At 36.6% G+C, this 20,216-nt stretch overlaps 1 protein-coding gene across 2 annotated transcripts in view; it reads right to left on the bottom strand.

Moving 5' to 3' along the window:
* ABCA9 (ATP binding cassette subfamily A member 9) overlaps window positions 1–20,216 on the bottom strand; it is a 90,106-nt gene that overhangs the window by 17,380 nt on the left and 52,510 nt on the right. For both annotated transcript variants that reach the window (XM_050765011.1, XM_050765012.1), the window contains 8 exons: window positions 19,753–19,951; window positions 17,496–17,662; window positions 16,740–16,873; window positions 15,347–15,484; window positions 11,097–11,204; window positions 7,190–7,363; window positions 6,886–6,999; window positions 966–1,085 (listed from right to left, as the gene is read on the bottom strand). In XM_050765011.1, coding sequence (XP_050620968.1) covers window positions 966–1,085; window positions 6,886–6,999; window positions 7,190–7,363; window positions 11,097–11,204; window positions 15,347–15,484; window positions 16,740–16,873; window positions 17,496–17,662; window positions 19,753–19,951 — 1,154 coding nt within the window. The remainder of the gene's footprint in view (window positions 1–965; window positions 1,086–6,885; window positions 7,000–7,189; window positions 7,364–11,096; window positions 11,205–15,346; window positions 15,485–16,739; window positions 16,874–17,495; window positions 17,663–19,752; window positions 19,952–20,216) is intronic.

The raw sequence follows: 20,216 nt of genomic DNA, 5'->3' as shown, positions 1-20,216 counted from the left end.
CCATTTTTGTTCTCTATCTCCCTGGCTCCATCTCAAATGAATTTGCTGGCTCCTCCCCTTCACAACCTCTAAATTTTGGAGTTCAAGGTCATGTATTTGCTTTCCAATCTCTACATTTTGGAGTTTAAGGTCATGTCATTGGCCTTCTTTTTATTTCTATTTCTACTCACTGCTTAGGTCACATTATTGTCACATGGCTTTCATACCATCTGTAAATGGATCAATCTCAAATATCTAGATTTTTTTTTTATTTTTATTTATTTTTTTTTTTTTTTGAGACTGAGTCTGGCTCTGTCGCCCAGGCTGGAGTGCAGTGGCCGGATCTCAGCTCACTGCAAGCTCCGCCTCCCGGGTTTACGCCATTCTCCTGCCTCAGCCTCCGGAGTAGCTGGGACCACAGGCGCCCGCCACCTCGCCCGGCTAGTTTTTTGTATTTTTTAGTAGAGACGGGGTTTCACCGTGTTAGCCAGGATGGTCTCGATCTCCTGACCTTGTGATCCGCCCGTCTCAGCCTCCCAAAGTGCTGGGATTACAGGCTTGAGCCACCGTGCCCGGCTTCAAATATCTAGATTTAACCCCAATCGCCACACACCCTGACACGTTGAATTCCCAACTCATGTATCTAACTGGCTACTTGACATTTCTCCAACCTAATGTATCCAAAACTTAACAAAAAAGGGGCATCTCTTCAGCCTCCCAGTAGGGCTCCCAACAGTGAGAGTTCTCATGAGAACTAAACTTCTACTCCCCTGGAGTTGCCTTTGACTTTCATAAGCCAAAGCGTGGCTTCCTACTGAATCAGACTATGCCCCTTACCCAGGCGTGGCAAGAGAACTGACTTTCCAAAGACAGAGACCTTTAAACTGTGTACAGCTGAGGACTCTACCTATAATTTCTGCAATATTCATGGCTGTCTCAAATGGTCACACATTTCATGACCCCTGGACACAAGTGGAACTACTTACCCCAGAAAAAATGAAGAGAGAGCCAATCAATGCGAAGGGAGGTATTAAGATGGTGCCAAAAAATAGCCCTAGAAATCCATATTCATTTAGATCAGTAGCAACTATTGAGAAGATGACCATCTAAAACAAAAGCATAGTATAGCATCACTAAAGTGTAACAATCTGAATTTTAGGATGTTTTCTAAGAGGGTGGGAATTCATCTTATAAACATTGTTATTTTCAATTTCACTCCCCAAACCAGTATTTATGTCATTTCTTTCCTTTGCCACATGGGATTTTATTACAGTTTTGTAGTGGATTTATGATTAATTTTTTTAAAGACACAATAACGCTTCCCAATCTCAATGGGCGTATAAATCGGGTGAGACTCTTGCTAAAATTTAGGTTTGATAAAGCGATTACTTATTATATATTACTCTGCATTTTTCTTTTCTTCATTTTGCAATAGTTCATAGACATCCTTTTAGGCTTAGGCATACCAGCTATTTGTTTTCTTGGCAATTATTTGTTTGAATGGATGTGCAAAATTCAACAACTTTGCCTTCAGAAAACATGTTTTTAATTTTTCTGCTCCAACGAATGATGGTCTACATAAGTCTTTATGTATGGACACTTTTAGTCTTGAAGGAGAGATTCTGAAAAGTGCAACTGCAAGTTAAAATTTATGTGCATTAAAAGTTTAACAGTTACTAACATTTTGTTTAAAGTTTGTGACATTTATTCTACAAACCATGAATTAGAGTACACATTACACCACACATCACTGACACAGGAGGTCATAGTCATTTATTGTAGGTATCACTGATTTTATTGCTGATATTAAGTAACTAACTTTATAATTTTACCATTTGATATGATATTTACCATTGGTTTGGGTAATTTGTCCTTCTTGTGTTACTATTTTCTTTATACTAGGCCTTTTTAAGGAACTATATGATCTTTACTTGACTCATACAGCTTTCTTCCTTTAGCTGCTAATACTGAACCATTATTGTGTTCTGAAATAAATCATACTTGACTATTTTTAAATGATTATTTTCTTTCTTTTTTTTTATTCTTTTTCTTTTTTTTTTTTTTTTTTTTTTTTTGAGACAGAGTCTCACTCTGTCACCCAGGCTGGAGTGCAATGGTGCAATCTCAGCTCACTGCAACCTCCACCTCTTGGGTTCAGGTGATTCTCCTGCCTCAGCCTCCCAAGTAGCTGGGATTACAGGCACGTGCCATCATGCCCAGCTAATTTTTGTATTTTTAGTAGAGACGGGGTTTCACCAAGTTGGCCAGGCTGGTCTCAAACTCCTGACCTCAGGTGATCCACCCGCCTCGGCCTCCCAAAGTGCTGGAATTACAGGCATGAGCCGTTAAACCCGGCCAAATTATTCTTTTTCAAACTTACTTCTGTGTTTGCTTTCTTTCTATTTAGAGAGTTGTCTTTAATTTTTCCAGGTGAATTTATCAATGGGTTTTTAAAGCTTTTTAAAGTTTTATTATTAAAGTTATGCTTGCTTTACAAAAGGAACTCTTCAACTTTATGAATTTTTTCTATTTAAATGTTTAAGTATTCTATAACCATGATTCCCAAAGTTATTTGAACTTCCTAAATGTTTGAGTGAATTAAGCAGTCCTTATCAGTGCTTTTGCAATTTTGCTTTTCTTGAATTCTTTATTTCTTGGTTGGATTAATTTTAACCCTAAGTGGTTCATCTTTCATGTGGCTGTAATTTGGTCCTGGGTATTTTTCTTTTCTTTTTTTTTGTTAGAACGATTTATTATTTATTTATTCATTTTTTTTGGAGCAGTTTTAGCTTCACAGCAAAATTGAGTGGAAGGTTAAGAGATTTCTCATACACCCCCTGGCCTCACACAGGCACAGCATTCTCCAACAAAGCAGTACATTTGTTAGAACTGATGAGCCTTATTGACACATCTTTAACACCCAGAGTCCATAGTTTACATTAGAGCTTACTCTTGTTGTTGCACATTCTATAGGTTTGGACAAATATTGAATTATATGTATTCACCATTATAGTATCATACAGGCCTAAAAATCCTCAGTGATCCACCTGTTTATCCCTCACTCCCTATGACCCCTGGCAGTCATTGATCTTTTTACTGTCTCCATAGTTTTGCCTTTTCCAGAATGTCATTTAGTTGTAATCATACAGATTATTAAAAGTGTATAGACTTTTCAGATTGGCTTCTTTCACTTAGTAATACACATTTAAGTTTCCTCCATGTCTTTTCATGACTCAAGAGCACATTTCTGTTTACCCAAAATAATATTCCATTGTCTGGATGTAACACAGTTTGTCTATTCACCATCTTGGACATCTTGGTTGCTTCCAAGTTTTGACAATTATAATTAAAGTTGCTATAAACATCATTGTGCAGGTTTTTGTGTGGACTGACTAATTTTTTTCAGTAGGGCTTTTAAAATGTTTACTTCCTGATTTTATATTTGATTATGTCTCACCTTTCCTAGAACTGCAACTTGGTAGATATAATTTTGGAAGAGAAAAATTCCATTTCCTTTCCCTCAGATGTTTGAAAACTGACACACAGAATTGCAGGAGATAAATCTGGGGCAGCTGGAAGTTTTCTCTTTTATGATTGGTTTACATTTACTTCTTGGGTGCCTTTATTTGGAAGTTTCATATCATAATGAATATTGATCATTCCATAACAGTTCTTTCTAAATTTAAGAATTTCTTCTATTATATTTTTATACATAGAAGTATAATAGAATTATATTATTTTAAAAGAATTATACATATGTGTAACAATGGATTTGCTACATAAAAATATTAATTATTCTGTTGTTGGATTGGCTTTGTATTTACATCTTTTTTTATTGTTGTCTTGCTGATTCATGGGGATTATCTTAATCCTTTATTTTATATATGTAATTAGATTTTCAGCCTCTTCCAGAATTCATTATTAATTCTGAAATTATACTGATGGTTAGTGTGTTTATGTGGATCTAAAATTTCTTTTTTTTTTACATTCAGGATGTTTTATTATTGTGACTCTGAGCTTTTGTCTTATTAAATGTGTATTCTTTTAAAAAATCTTTAGGAAAAGCTGTAACGGAAGTTTTATTTGTTCTGCATTGTTTTGGAATACTTTATTAATTTCTTTGCTATTGGGATGCCATGGAATACCTTTTTATCTTGGACATATCTAACATATGCAAGTCTACTGAGATCTTCTATTTGCTCTGATAAAGCGCTTATCATTTCTGAACACGCATTCTTTCTTGGCTGATATTGGCTTATCTTTTTCTCTGAGTAAATATTTTGATGTAGGGCATTGCTTTCTATCAGTATCTTTGAAACCTGGAGGCCGAGATGTATGCAGTGTGCTTAGCTTAGGCTGTGTGTGGCCTTATTGCTTTCTCCTGTAGGTCATGTCCAGTGTTCTGCACCAGTTTTCACTCTACCTAGTAGGCAGTGAATCTCATTGTCAAGGAGTGCACACACTATTAGACCTCAGGCCACAGTCCAGTTCAGTTCAGAGCCCTGTAAAATAGCAAACCTCAGCATCCCACCTCTCCAGCTGAATCATTCTTCTCTCAAGGCTTTTTACTTACCTGTGCTAGGATGTCAACTCAGTCACTCTTGTATACCTTTTTGGAGCCAATTATCAGTATTTTATCAACTAACTTTTCCTCATCAAAATTGCTTGTTGAGGATGGAAGTGGACTTAGGAAAAGCTCCGCATTAGGGACTTCATTCTTTGGCCACCACATTTCCACTTAGATTTTCTTTGTTTCGTTCTACCCTGCTCTATGAACAAAGAGGTTCTCTCTCTACATAACTAATCAAATACAACTTGTATGATGTGTAAGTTAAATTTCTACATGCTGGCTCATCTTTTTTCCAATGAATCTTCCAGTTCTGAAACAGGTGATTTAAGTTCCACTTGCATTAAATTCCACTTGGATCTTTAGAGATGATTGTGTATTTTGCTGTTGTGTATTATTTGCTAAACAAATTAGGAGACTTCCATTTTCTTCATGAATTTTGCATTTTGTCAACATATTTCTTTCCTTATTTAAGACTTTTGGTCTAGAATTTGGCTTCATCTGCTATTTGTGTAGACACTTCTAATTTCCTCATTTTAAAAAATGCCTGTCATTGCCCATGACTTACATGTGTTTATTGTAAATAACATATAGCTAATTTTTTAAATCCAGTCTGGAAGTCATTGTCTTTTCTTCTTATTTTCTAATTTATATTTACTTGTGGCATTTTATTTTAGTTTCTTCCAAATGTGAGGCATCCCCCATATTATCCTCTGGAATTCTCATACTCTGTGGGTGGTTCCACCTCTTTGAAAAACTGTTTGGCAAGGTCAACTAAAGTTGAACATAAAGTTAAATACACTATGACCTAGTAATTCCATTGCTAGGTTTATGTCTCAAGACACACACACACACACGCACCAAAAGACATACAAGAAACAAGAAAGTCATGGCGGTGTTATTTATAACAGTGCAAAACAAGAAGCCACTTGAATATCCATCAACAACGAATAAATAAATTATAGCACATTCATCAGTAGACTACTACAGCAATGAAAAGAAATAAACTATTCTGGTTGCTATCAAATGCAACAGCATGGATGATTCTAAATAACCTGTTGTCAATTATGTACAGATATATAATTATGCCTTCTACATGATTCCATTTTTATTAGGTTCAGAAACTGGCTACACTAACCTATGTGAATATAATAGGAGTAATGATTTTTACAAGGAGGAGGGAAATTGGAAATGGGATGGAAGGGGGCTTCTAGGGTTCTAGTATCATTTTATTTATTGATGTACCTGGTAGTTTTGGGGAAGTGCTCAAAAAAACTACCAGACACATCAATAAATAGAACATTACTAGGTGTGCTTAAAATGTGCATACTTTTCTATAATGTAGGCTGTACTTTCCAACTAAAATTTATTTTAAAAAGGTCTCATTGGATATTATGTAGAAAACAGTTAACAGGAGGCAAGAGTAGAAACAGAGAGACCAGTTACAGATATGTTGCACTACTCTAGGTGAGAGAGGATGGAAGGTTAGGCAATGGATATAGCGGTGAAGTCGGGACACATCAGGCCAACTGGGAAATGTCTAGAGTTTAAATGACATGCATGTGGATTGAATACTGGAAAAAATGGAGGGTGATCAAGGATGATTCCAAACTTTTGGAATGAGAAACTAGCTGGGTGGATTCTGCTGCAATAATGTAATCTATTCAGAAATGACGAAGGCCGGGCGTGGTGGCTCACGCCTGTAATTCCAGCACTTTGGGAGACCAAGGAGGGCAGATCACCTGAGGTCAGGAGTTTGAGACCAGTCTGGCCAACATGGTGAAACCCCGTCCTTACTAAAAATACAAAAATTAGCTAGGCGTGATGGTGCACACCTATAATCCTATCTATTCAGGAGGCTGAGGCAGGAGAATTGCTTGAACGCGGGAGGTGTAGGTTGCAGGAGCCGAGATCATGCCACTACACTCCAGCCTGGGTGACAAAGCAAGACTCTGTCTCAGGAAAAAAAAAAAAAAAAAAAAGAAGACAGAAAGAAAGAAAAAAAGAAATGAAGAATAAGATTGAGGCGACAATTATATTTCAGGTATGTGATCACTAAGGTCTTCTTTAAATATTCAGGTGAAATTGCAAGTGAATTGCTGGAAGCAGAAGTCTCCACTCAGGGGAGAAGTTAGACCTGGAGACATGTTTGAGGATCATAGTTTCTAGATAACATACACTCACTCATAGAGTAGACTTTAAATAGAACCGTGATTATCTTAGAGTAATTAAAATTTTCTAGAGAGCAGTATTACTTTGCCACTCTGCTTAGTACAAAGATTAAAATATGTTCTTGGATTTATGAAAAATAAAATAATAGTTACCATATGCATACTTACAATTAAGAAGAAAAATGACCAAATGCCACTATTTTTCCTCCCATTGCGAAAAATGAATGAAATCACATATGTCAAGAAAACAAGAGATGAGACATAGCCAATACTACACAGGATCTGAAAATAGAAACGTTAAAGTCCAATAAGGTAAATACTATCTAGAAGAGTACTCATACTTACTCCTCAATTCTCCAAAACTATACAATAGCACAGGTAATCTGAAGTTCTTTGGTTTAAGATTAATAATATTACTGCATTTATGAAAAAAATAGTCTAATAAAACCATTTCATAATTGCTGCCACTTACTTGACTTAACAGGTTTTGAATTATAAATATAATCTCCTCTGGGCTAAAAATATAATCCATTATTTGCATTAGCAGGAGGATCAAGAAGTATAGGGAGACATCCACCAGTGCCTGGCCAAACCAGTATGCAGAAGGGTAAAGGCCTGAAATCCGTAGCTGGGAATGAGCTTTTTTCTGATAAAGAAATAGAAGAATCATCAAAAGCTTCTGAAAAGCTGAAATTTGGGAAATTGCAAATATATAGTCATGAAAACATTCATTTTTGCTTCATCTTTTAGAAATATTATCCTGATTTAGTAAATGATACCACCACTCACCACACCCTTGTTCAGAGGCATTGATAATGCTGCAAGCCACGTCATGATTTCATCGTCTAAAGGGAAAATGCACCAACATAACTAGCTAATGTTATGTCACAGAATGATTGGGCATGGCCTCAATGAGAAGACATCTTTTCTTTTTGAGACTGTTCTTTCCTTTGACATGAAAACTTGCACATTGCACAAAGGTTCAACAGAAGTGGGATTACCATTTCTTGTAAGATACTTAAAATTTATACTGAATGTAAACGGTGCATTTATCATTGGCATTTTATTTTAGGTCTAAGAAATGGTCCTCTAGTTGATTTCATTTAAAAACTCTTCAGGTTGAAATCAGCAAGACTGCCTTTAAAATGTTGCACTACTCTTATTGTCTTGCCGTAAGTCATATTTTCCATTATCGCACTGTGAAAACTGGTGAGTGGATTTTGCTATTGCGACCACTATAAGTCACATTATTACAGTGATTGTCATAACACGAGGGCTTGAAAATATGACCTGAACTATTTTAAACAGTAAAGCATAAAGGCATAAAACAGTAAAGCATAAAATTTCAAATCTAAAATTGAGTCTATATAAGGAGATTCATTAGCAAAACCTGGAATGCAAATAATTTTGGAAAGGAGAGTACATCTGGAAGGAAGTAGGAAAGAGGATGACAGTGAGGACTGTTAGAGAGTTGATATTTTCTATTCATTAACTTATTTAATATATATTTACAGAATGTATACCATAAGACTGACTTCATGTTGGTCATGGGGCACTTAAAAGTTTAAGTTGCAGGGGAAGAGGAAATAGAGGCAATAAGCAAATAAATATAGTGATAGCTACCTAAGTAAAATTGTGCATGTGTTAAGAAGAGTTCAGGGTTGTATTACAGCCTTTCAAAGAGAAATGAATTGTAACTCGGGGGTCAGGTCAGAGAAGGTTGCCTTGTGAAGTCATGGGCAGTGAATAGGATAGATCCGGGTGACAGGTCAGAAAGCATTGTGGGCAGAGAACAGTGGGAGAGAAGACCCTTTCGTGGAAAGAGGTTGATGTTCTGGGAAACTGGAAAGAAGCCAGTGTGGCTGGAGCATAGTTATCAAGGTGGCAGTGGCATCAGATTAAGGGAGAAAGATACACCTGGGTCCAGATCACCCATGGCTTTCAGACAATGGCAAGGATTTCAATCCTGCTCCTTGGTATATTGAGAAACCATTGAAGGAATTTAGACAGAGAATTAACAAGGTCAGCTTTGTGTTTCTAAGGTATTACTCTGTCACACTGGATGAAAAATAGAGACGGCTAATGTGGACTTATAGGGTGGCTGCTGTGCTCATCCAGAAGAGAGATGATGATGGTTCTGGCTGGTGTATTGTAGCAGAAATGGAGGAAAGCGGAAAGATTCCAGAAATATTTCAGAAGTATACTCTGTGACTTCACCATTAACCAGCTATGAAGACGAGAGCGAAAGAAAGACATGGACATCGTGGGGCTGCCAGTTAAAATTTTAGATAAATAACCTTTTTGAATATAAGTATGTCCCATGCAATATCTGGAAAATGCTTACACTGAAAAAATTCATTGTTTCTGATATTAAATTTTAACTGGGTGTCTGTAATTTTATTTGCTTAATTCTGGCAATCCTAAAAAAAATAGCTCTTAGGTTTCAGTTAAGATAAAAGAATGAAAGGTGAGCCATTATTTATAGAGATAAGTAACCATGAAGTAGGTAAAATTTAGAAAAAAATATTCCTGCGCTGATGATGTTTATGTTTATTCCTAGTTGACAGAGAGAGTTAACAAAAAAAAAAAAAAAAAAAAAAAAAAGCAAAGGTTCAGATAATGATAAGCAACATGCATAGATTTTTAAGATAGGTTCATATAATAGTTATGGGAAATCTATTTCAGACTGGTTAAGCAGAGAAAGGGTCTTGGCTGAAATATTTAAATATTTGTGCTGAGATCTGAATTACTGAAAGCCAGCTGTAGAAAGAATAGAAGAAAGAGCATTCCAGCCAGAAGAAATGGCCAACGCAAAGGTCCAGATGATATTGGCATATTTGAGAACCAGAAGGAAAAGTGGGGTAGCTAGAGGAGGAGAGTACAAGGAGGAAAGGTAGAGAGATAAACAAGAGACAAATGAGGGAGGGAGCGTTCTGCCAGACAACATAAAGAATTAGAATTTAATTCTACCTGCAAAGAGAAACTGCCGGGGTCGTTAAACAAGGTAAAGAGATGATCTAATTTAAACTTCTGAAAGTTCATTCTGGTTGTATGAAAGGAATTAATTGCAAATAAGGAAACTGATGGGTAGCTCTTGGAGTGGTTTAGGCAAGGAATGACGATGGCTTAGACCAGGAAGAAAATAGTGGAGAGGGAGAGAAATGGATGGATTTGAAGTAGAACTTTAAAGAATTTCCAATGGATTAAATAAAGGAGATAAAGACACAATGATAATGCCAGAATTTTATGCTAGAGCAACTGTAGACAATAGTGCCATTTGCTGAAATAAGAAAGTCATGAGGTGGGCATATCTGGTCAGGAAAATAAAAGTTTTATTTTGCCTATGTGTGAAATATCTATTACTCAGCTATATGGTAATATCACAGAAGCAGCTGTACATATAGAAGTCAAGAATTCTGGAACTAGTTGAAAAGGGTCCTAGAACTAAAGCCTGGACATTTAGGCATCAAGCATTAACATTTATGGGAAAGTAACTATATGGCAAGTATGGTTCTAAGTAATTCATTGGTATTATTTCACCACATCCTCACAGAAACCTATTTCAAATAGATGTAACTAATGTCTCATTTTATAGGTGATAAAAATGAGGCATAGAGTGATTAAGTAACTTTTGAGGTTCACGCAGCTTGACAATGGAAATATTGACATTTGAACTCAGAAGAGTTTACCCCCCAAAAAGTGTGAGAAAGAGTGTCAAGAGCAGGAGGAAAAAGACAGTGAATGTGTGGTCTCATAAGAGTAAAGGAAAAATAGTATTTTGTGTTTCCCATGGGAGAAGTCACTAAAGATAGGGACAGTTTAAGAGCAGAATAAATAAAAATTAAGTCAAGTCCTTCAAAAACATGTCCTGAGCATCAGTGGATGATGGCAAGGACATGAAGACATGGGAGAGTGGCAGATAGACTCTGTTACAGGTTCCTTGAATTTTATTTTTTAAAAACTCACAAAAATGGAGCTTTAAAGGGACAGTATTTTCCAACAACAAGTAAAGTTCTGTGGTGAGTTGGTCAGGGCTTTTAAATTGAGTAGCTTTACCACCATTTGGAAGGTAGAAACCACCACTGAGAGATGAGATGTGATTATGTCTGTGGGTAAGTGTCATAAGTAAAATTTTAAGTGATATACAGTTGAAAGTTGTCATTCCCTGTTAGCAGATGACTGTCCTTTCTCAGGTCTCATGTTTGTTTAAGAAAGATAGCATTTTCTTCATATTTGGCAATTATTATTAAAGTGCTTGATTATTCATTGCATCAAGTACAAAAATTAGATTTACCACTTGCATGTAAATTTATAGTTGTAAGGGTGGGTGAAGGGTTCTCTAGATATAAAAAACATATTAAGACTTTAACTCTTCTTACTTTGTAGTCACTGATGCTGCTCATTGCAATGTATGGAGTGAAAGAGGCTGCCACCGGTATCCAGAAGAAGGTGTTACTTCGGTACCCATACTCATAATCCATATGCTCCTGAAATCATGTGGAACATGTTGAGCTGATAGCGATCGGGCATCTGTTTCATCTGTACTTTCTTAACTAAATCACTCAAATAAATGAATTGGGCTGATCACTCAAAGCACTTCTCAAGGTCCTATGTGCAACTTCTTACCCACATTCATTTTCAGTCCTGTGTTGCAGCAACTAGGACCTTCTGAACATGTAGCCTGATTTACCTATGAAGAAGCAAATTCAACCAAGTGGTATGAATTGTCTAAGGTCACACAGTTAATAACTTGTAAGGTAGGCATGAAACGTCTGCTCTCTGACTTTACGGTTACAGTCTTACATGCATTGCTTATATACATCAAGGCTGATGTTTTAAGAGACAATAGAGATTGTGGACTGTCAGTGGAGGGGCTAGGAGAAAACTGGTCAGCACGCCCTCCATGTCAGGCATTATATTTTTTAAAAAATCAAAACCCTATACATGTTAAAGAAGATCTTGAGTTTTGCTACAAGCCTTAATTTAAAAAAAAATTAAATTTTTTAATTATTGTGGGTACATAGTAGATGTATATATTTATGGGGTACCTGAGATGTTTTGATACAGGCATGCAATGTGAAGTAATCACATTATGGAGAATGGGGTATCCATACCCTCAAGCATTTATCCTTTGCGTTACAAACAATCCAATTATACTCTTTTAGTTATTTTTAAATATATGATTAAATTATTATTGACTATAGTCACCCTGTTGTGCTGTAAAACACTAGGCCTTATTCATTCTTTCTGTAACTATTTTTTGTGCCTATTAACCACTCCCACTCCCACTCCCCACTCCCTTTCCCAGCCTCTGGTAACCATTGTTTGACTATGTACATGAGTTCAACTGTTTTAATTTTCAGATCCCACAAATAAATGAGAACATGCAATGTGTGTCTTTCTGGGCCTGGCTTATTTTATTTAGCATAGTGATCTCCAGTTCCATCTACGCTGTTGCAAATGACAGGCTCTCATTCCTTTTTATGGCTGAATAGTACTCCACTGTGTATATGTATCTCATTTTCTTTATCCATTCATCTGTCAATGGACACTTAGGTTTCTTCCAAATCTTGGCTATTGTGAACAGTGCTGTAACAAACATGAGAGTGCGGATATCTCTTTGATATACTTATTTCCTTTTGTGGGGGTAGCAAAGGTGAGATTGATGGATTGTATGGTAGTACAAACCTTAATTTGATCTGTCATCAGTCACCTCACTACATTGCAAGTCATCTGGTATGATGAGTTTTGATTTCTTTACTTCTCTGTTCTCTTACTCCCTCCTAAAATTCAGCAACCCTCTGAGATATTACAGCATATAAAAGTTGCTTGACTAAAGATGTATATGTGTAGATAAGACCCTGGGAGGGGAAGAAAGACTACACGTCCACCAAAGACTACACGTCCCATCTCATATCTTTGTCTGTGGATACCGTGGTTGATTTTTCCTGATTCAGAAGGCCTCTGAGGGAGGAAAAATCACAATTCATCTGGACAGCCAGCTTCCTTACTCATGACTGGGTTCATAAATGACATATTATGTCCATGTTAGATCATATCCACCCACACTCAGAGTTTTATGTGACTCAGCCTGACGGGGTCCTTCCTAAGCTGAAAGACACTTGATGCCTCCTGGGTAGTTCGGCCAGGTGAGGACTTGCAGGAGTGGCTGGATGGGAACGCTGTAGGACACTCTAATAGATGATAAAAATTATTGAGAAGGAGTCAGCACCAAGGCCTGAGTTATAGTGAGCCTGGTACTTTAAGATCAAGTAGAATAGGCTTACAGAATTGTAAGAGAGAATGCCAGGAGCTGGATGGGGAAACCAGAGGTGGCAATTCAAAGAGAGAATTGTCTACCTATGAGCTCGAGGTCAGCTGGGCTGGTGGGTAGCAAATACTCTGTAGTGAAGACATCTTTTTAAAGGTGGGAATTCAGGTTACTTGCTTATTCTTGGGAACATCCAATTCTTTGTTATCCAGATAATTGGCTAGTCTACTCAAATATAATAGATAATGAAACACAGTGACACCTCAGTGGGCTACAGTTTCCCCAGCTGTCTAATAATAACACAAGTTGAGAATCCCTAATTTGAAAATCTGAAATCTGAAATGTTCCAAAATTCCAAACTCTTTGAGTGCCAACATGACACTACAGGTGGAGGATTCCTTACCCGACCTCCTGTGAAGGATCACAGTCCAAACATAGGCACACAACACAGAGTTTATTAAAAACATCAACGAAAATTATCTTCAGGCTCTGTGTATAAGGTGCACATGAAACATAAATGAATTTCATGTTTAGATTTGGTCCCATCTCCAATATACCTCATTACGTAAATGCAAGTATTCCAAAATCTGAAACAATTGAGAATCTGAAACACTTCTGGTCCCAAACATTTCAGATGAGGGCTGCTCAATCTATAATAGGAATAGTAATAACTATCTCAAATTCTGCTTGGTACATTTAAAGATGCTACTACATATAAATCACATGGGAAATATCTGGTTTTGCCCTAGAGATTTTTGAAGGAAGGAGGACTGCTAAAACGTGTCTTGAAAGGACAATGGTATGATGTGCTTTGGAGAAGACAGGGCAACTCCCTTGACATCCCAAACCTCTGTAGCTTTCAGACAGCATGCAAGAAGCACTCAACAGTTCTCATAGCTCTTTCTGAGGAAGCACAGATATTAAAGCAAGACAGAAGTTGTTGAATTACTTGGAAGATGGACACATCAAACAATGAACAATGTAGACTGGAGAAAGTTTGACGGTGTGGACTTTCCTGCAGCAGCCTACAGAGACTCTGCAACCCTGAGTGTGTCATCACCTACAGAAAGGTCTGGAGCCAAGCTAACCACCGCCCCAAGACAATTACATGGGTCACCTGGGCTATGGTGACCACATACGTAGAAACTACTAGCAACTAGAGAAAGCATGATATCTCCCCAGCACCAGTTCCATAGGAAGAGCTCCATCTCTCCATTCTTCCGTTCTGCCTCCAGCACAGCAGTGCTTTACTCAGAAGGGGAGGGAAAGGGGATGGTTTCAGAGCTAGGACACTCTCCCTTTTCTATTCCAAGGTGTTAGACTGCAAAGGGGGATGGAAGAGCAAATCACACCACGACCACCCACCCACTTCCATGCCCCCTTAGGCCTCAATTTGACCCTGCAAAGTTTAAATTGAATAGAAAATTGAAGTTTAGGACTGCACTAGAATGATTCTTCATAACAAAAAGTGACCAAGAAGCTATAGAATATGCCCAGGGTGTCATTTAAATCAGACGAAGGGTGTTTCAACACAACAAGATGAAAGGTGACCTGAAGACACAGCAGTGCACACCCACATCTCTATCCCAGATCTTCTGCCTCTGGGCATCTAAGCAGGCCTGAGAAACTAGATTTTAAAAAAGAACTGCCTTAGTTCCCATTCAGCCAGTCCCCAGATCTAATAAAGCTGAACATTCTTTAACGGAAACTTCTTTTGATGCATCCCAAGAAAATAGTTTTAATAGCAATAATAATGAGAAATATAGTTTATTCAGCACCAGGAGTTGTCCTATTTTATGTGCCTCATCACTCATTCCTACAACAACTGGTCCAACTTAGCCAGGTGCTCACATTGCCTCATTTACTTCTTAAGAAAGTTTTGTGATAAAGTCTTTAATCTATTCTTTGTAGATTGATGACTTCTATATCCTATAGAAGTCAAGTTGCTTAAGAAGGTCACATAGTCTGACCTTTAAGTCTGTTTCAACAATGTCCCACTACCTACGGCCATAGATGGTGACAGATTTAGACCAAAAACCATAATGAGTTTTATTTTCTGTTGCTCCATTGACACCAAGTCATCTAAATAAGGTTAATGTTGTGTGGTCATTTCTAAATGTGTGTGTGTGTGTGTGTGTGTGTTATAATGTTGTGTGGTCATTTCTAAATAGTGTGTGTGTATATATATTACATATACAGTGATTTATATACATAAAATATTGCACACAGATATATATATACACACACACAAGTTTAAGAATAGGTTCACAAAAAGTAATGTAATATTATTTTAGCATTTCAAGAATTTTCTTGAAAACTTATCATGACACAGTATAAGTGAGATACAATTAAACTTACTTCAAAAAATGTGCTTCTGTCAGTCTGAATGTATCCCGAAGAATTAAAAATTCCAAGTAGCCCATTGCTAATGACATCCAGGAGGACAGGAAAGCAATTCAGCCGTTTTGTGTTACATGCTACTGAAAATCTGTGATCCTGAAATACAACAAGCACCAATTGTAAGTCTTCATAAAGCAAATACAAAATTTAATGAGTGAACGTGTTGGAAAATCATTCGTTATTGATAATATAATTAGGCCCAAGCACTGAGTGTGATTAATATCACTATCACTCATAATATTTGATTAATTCTTAGTATACTTAAAGAATCCGGTATTGTGGTTTCTACCCACCATAACATCAACCATGTGACTATTTATGCCCAAACATCACAAAACAAAATACTTCAAATGATATTTAGCAGCAACACTATGAAATTCCATAGTGCAACCTCAGTTTAACCTGGCTATAGACTTCGTTTCAAAATGTGACACATTCATTTTATAAGTATATAATGTTTGGATACTTGAGAAATGGGAGGCAGGCAGAAAGTTGTAATGAAAGCATAGGTTTTCACAAATTCTATACTTACTTGTAAAGTCTCCCTTAAAATAACGTGTGTGTGTGTGTGTATAACGTGATTGTTTTTCCCTCAGAAAAAAATATAAGTAAATTAATTATCCATATTGCCCAAAATGTGGGAAAGCTTTGAGAACACATTTTTGCAATCATAAACAAATCAAGTGTATTGTATTTAACCTAATTACCTAAAGCAATGTTTATTGATGTTAAAACTACTTTACTGAGCATACTGAAAAATAACAAGATATAATGAGAACTATCTTGAAGGTAATTTCTTACTTTATTGTTGACATGGAATTTATTCCTGAAAATTAGCTGTGACAAATTACAAATGGCCACACCTTATGACACCTAACAGCTGTGATGTATGCGTTTAACATAATTATATCATCTTTTCCATTTGCCTGCTGTAGAGATCTCTGACTCAAATTCCTACAGGGTCTAGGCAGGGGATATGAATGAGTGAAGCAGTATGCAGACACAGAAAACAGAAAAGCAAAGGCCAAGTCTACAGTGGGTAGTTGTCCTCAGTTCCAACTGAGAATGAGATTTAATTATTGGAACGGAATCCAATTGATAATAACGATCTAAATAAATTAATTATAGCAGTGTATTCAGCTTAATCAGGAATAAAATCAAATAAATTTCATTACATATTGTCATGCTGGAGGTTATGGGGAAATAATTGTAGTTCAGCTTCTCCTATAAAAATGAGAACTATCCCATTTGTTTGTGTGAAATTGGCCTTTCATTCAGTTGATATGCATTATTCAAATTGTACTCCCATAGACCATCTTTGGTGAAATACAGCAACTGTAGTCCAGCATACCTTTTCATCACCTGACACAATGATAGCACCATTGTAAGATGGGTCATCTGTGCCATTTCTGGTTCCAAAGGCATCCACTTCTATAGCTATGTTCTGTCGCCTCAGTGAATGTAAAAAGTTATCAATGCTTGACCCTACCATGACGAAAAAGATTAAAGGAAGCAAAAATGAAATAAAACAATAGTCAAGTAATATTAAAAATATATTACATCACACAAAGCATATCATACAAAAGGACTGTCTAAGGATTTTCTTAATAAAGCAGAATTGATGTTCTGGTACTAAAATCCAGTCTAATATCATAGGTATGACAAGGTTACTTTATCTAGAGCCTAGGCATTTCATTGTAATTTCTATTAGTACAGAAATAAGAATTGCCGTTAACATTATAATCCTTGAAGCTATTAATAGTCTATCTTTTTTTAATTTGGAACATTTTTTCCAGAAGCCAGCACAGCACAGATTTACAAAATGATACACAAAGACCTCAGAGGTGAGTCAATGATTTACCTCCCTACATCCTTTTTAGTTGCTTTGTGCAACAAACATTAAGGTTAAGTAAACTTGCAGAATCTATTTCTAAAACAAACTCTCCAATGTTGTATTTTTCATTTTTAAATTTATTTTCTGTTTGGCCTCATATATACTTTCTAAAATATATAGAGTTTATTTTTTTTTCCTAGCAGTTCATGCTTTTTGGGGGGAATCTCTCAACAAGAACAACATTTAGCAGCTGCATTTCAGTCCCATGTTCACCTGTCTTATTGATGACCAGTAAATGGGTCAGAGGATCCTGTGGTTGTTGTCCTGGTGAGAGGAAGTATGTATTTGGAGACAGTTCCCATGGGTAACTTTTCTGATATGACTCATAGAATAGATGCTCCAAAAGTTGAGGGATAAAGCTAATACCAAAAAGCAATAATCTATGCAGAGGAAAATGTAAAAGAAAAAAATTTTAGAAACTTTTGTGGGTTTTTAAGTTTGAGGGGATAATGAATATAATAATGGAAATAAATTATAATCAGTAACCAAACATTTGAATCATACTTTGCCCCATTTTCTTGTTTCTAAAATGAGATGGGTCATATGTATCTACCTTTAGTCTTCTGCTCTCTCTCAAGTGCCAAGTAGGACAGCTTGGCTTTGGGTTTATGAAGTCTGTGGATTATGACTCTTAAATCTCTCTTTCCAATCCCTACCTCATTGCCTTATTTCAGTCCTGCATTTCTTTCTTTTTCTGCACTACTGAAATTGGCATATCACTAACATGCATACTTACTACACTCTGAACTTTATCCCATCCTGTTACCAATTTCTGTAAATTACAGCATTTTCTCATTCCCCTGGCCACAATGGCTCAATCATTTTCCACCCATTTCTCTCCCTTAAATTTCTTTTCTAATATTTGGAAATTCATATCTATCATAGCATCTTTTTTTTTTTTTTTTTTTTTTTTTTGAGATGGAGTCTCGCTCTGTCACCCAGGCTGGAGTGCAGTGGCCGGATCTCAGCTCACTGCAAGCTCCGCCTCCCGGGTTCACACCATTCTCCGGCCTCAGCCTCCCGAGTAGCTGGGACTACAGGCGCCCGCCACCTCGCCCGGCTAGTTTTTTTTTTGTATTTCTTAATAGAAACGGGGTTTCACCGTGTTAGCCAGGATGGTTTCGATCTCCTGACCTCGTGATCCGCCCGTCTCGGCCTCCCAAAGTGCTGGGATTACAGGCTTGAGCCACCGCGCCCGGCCTATCATAGCATCCTTATTGCTTGCCTCCAAACCTTGTTCTTTCTTCCTCTTCTTAAGTTGGGCTTTTATTAACTCCTTCCTGACTCTTTTCAATATTGTTCTAAATGTTTGTTTTCATTGTCTCCATATTCTACTATCACCAAACAATTTTGCACAATTGCCCAATTAAGCTTCTTAACATTTTGTTGAAATTATGTCAATTACCTATTGAAAATAAAAAATAAAATCTTAATAGTTCCTTAGTATTCATAAAATGCAAACTCTTTAGCTCTATGAATATATTTCAAAAATATTTTTACTTTTTCATACACTATATGTTGCAATTAACTCAGATTAATAGTTCTTTAGATTTCTCATGTATCCCTATACTCAGTACTACTCCCTCAGCCTGAATTTCCATTCTCCTCTCTCTTCTTCAAAATCTCCCTGAGCTTCCTATTTTGACATAATCTCCCTCCTACTAAATGCCATAGTTCACAGGATTGTCTGTTGTTTACTGTATGTCTAATCACCTCAAGCGTGGACTGTCAAGTCTGATTTCTTTTGATATATGTTATAATCAGTTAATAATAGAGTGTTGCATAGAGGTGCTCACTAATATTTTTGGATGAATGAACGTTCTCAGTGAATGAGTGTTCCTGATGATGAGGCTGAAGCTCTGGGGGTACATGTGCACCTTATAGTGGGCTCCAGATATGATCGTAAAGCCAAGACAGACTCTTTTACAGAGCCTTAAGACAGTAACATGGAAATTATGCCTAAGTTTCCAGTCTTCCAACTACAGCATTAACTCTAACCCAAGTTTCCAGCCTGATGTTCTGCCTTGTGGATTTCAGACTTGCCAGGCCTCACAATTACATAATGAAATGCCTTAAAATAAGTATGCTTATATATGTATATCCTATTGTTTTCATTTCCCTGGGGAATCCTGACAGCTACAGGTTTTGATACCTTGGGGAAAGAGTAAATGGGTCTTTAGGATGGGACCTAAGTACTAATATCCACATGCTTTTGAAGAACTACTTCAACCCGTTGGTAAGAACAAAATGTGTGTGAAATTTTAAAAAAGAACAATTCCAACCCTTATCTGTTTTAATTATATATCCACATGATTAACAATGGTTTATTTAATTAAAAAATGATTTCTTTGTTTAAAAGACAATGTGCATCTACTGAAATTTATTTTACCCGAGTTTCTTTTATGTTTTGCTCTCTTAAGTTTATTTTTAGTTCACAGACAAAACAAATCTGAAACACTCAGATACTCACATAGTCAACAGGCTTTTTCTTTCGTTCTTTAACTTTAGGAAGCGAACTTTTGCTATTGCACAGACCTGCTGCCTCCAGAGCGCCATGCCACTGATTGTTTTCCTTGTCTCATGGAAGGAAGAAAAAACTTGTTCCAGCTCAACAAGGCTTCCTATATCTTTTGCCTCATCAGTTTGTAATTGTCCCCAAATTCCAATATCTAAAACATAAGATCAGTATTATATAAAGTGCCATTTTAATTGTGCATTATTTAGCTTTTCCTGTGATAAATTTTCCTACAAAGGTGTCAAAGTTACCCTCTTGGGCCAAGATACAAGTAATCTAATGTATGACATTATTAGAGCAACTATTGAAGAAATGAGAAAGAAGCAGAAAGTATGGATATAATAAAAGAAAATCTAGTGTTTTCTGATTTTAAACATCTTCTGTGTGGAGCTTTACAGGACTTTATTTATTCTAAGGAA

The sequence above is a fragment of the Macaca thibetana genome, chromosome 16, assembly GCF_024542745.1.
Source record: "Macaca thibetana thibetana isolate TM-01 chromosome 16, ASM2454274v1, whole genome shotgun sequence".
Lineage (NCBI taxonomy): Eukaryota > Metazoa > Chordata > Mammalia > Primates > Cercopithecidae > Macaca > Macaca thibetana.
The sequence above is the reverse complement of the archived record's forward strand: the minus strand, read 5'-3'. Positions and strand labels throughout refer to the sequence as shown.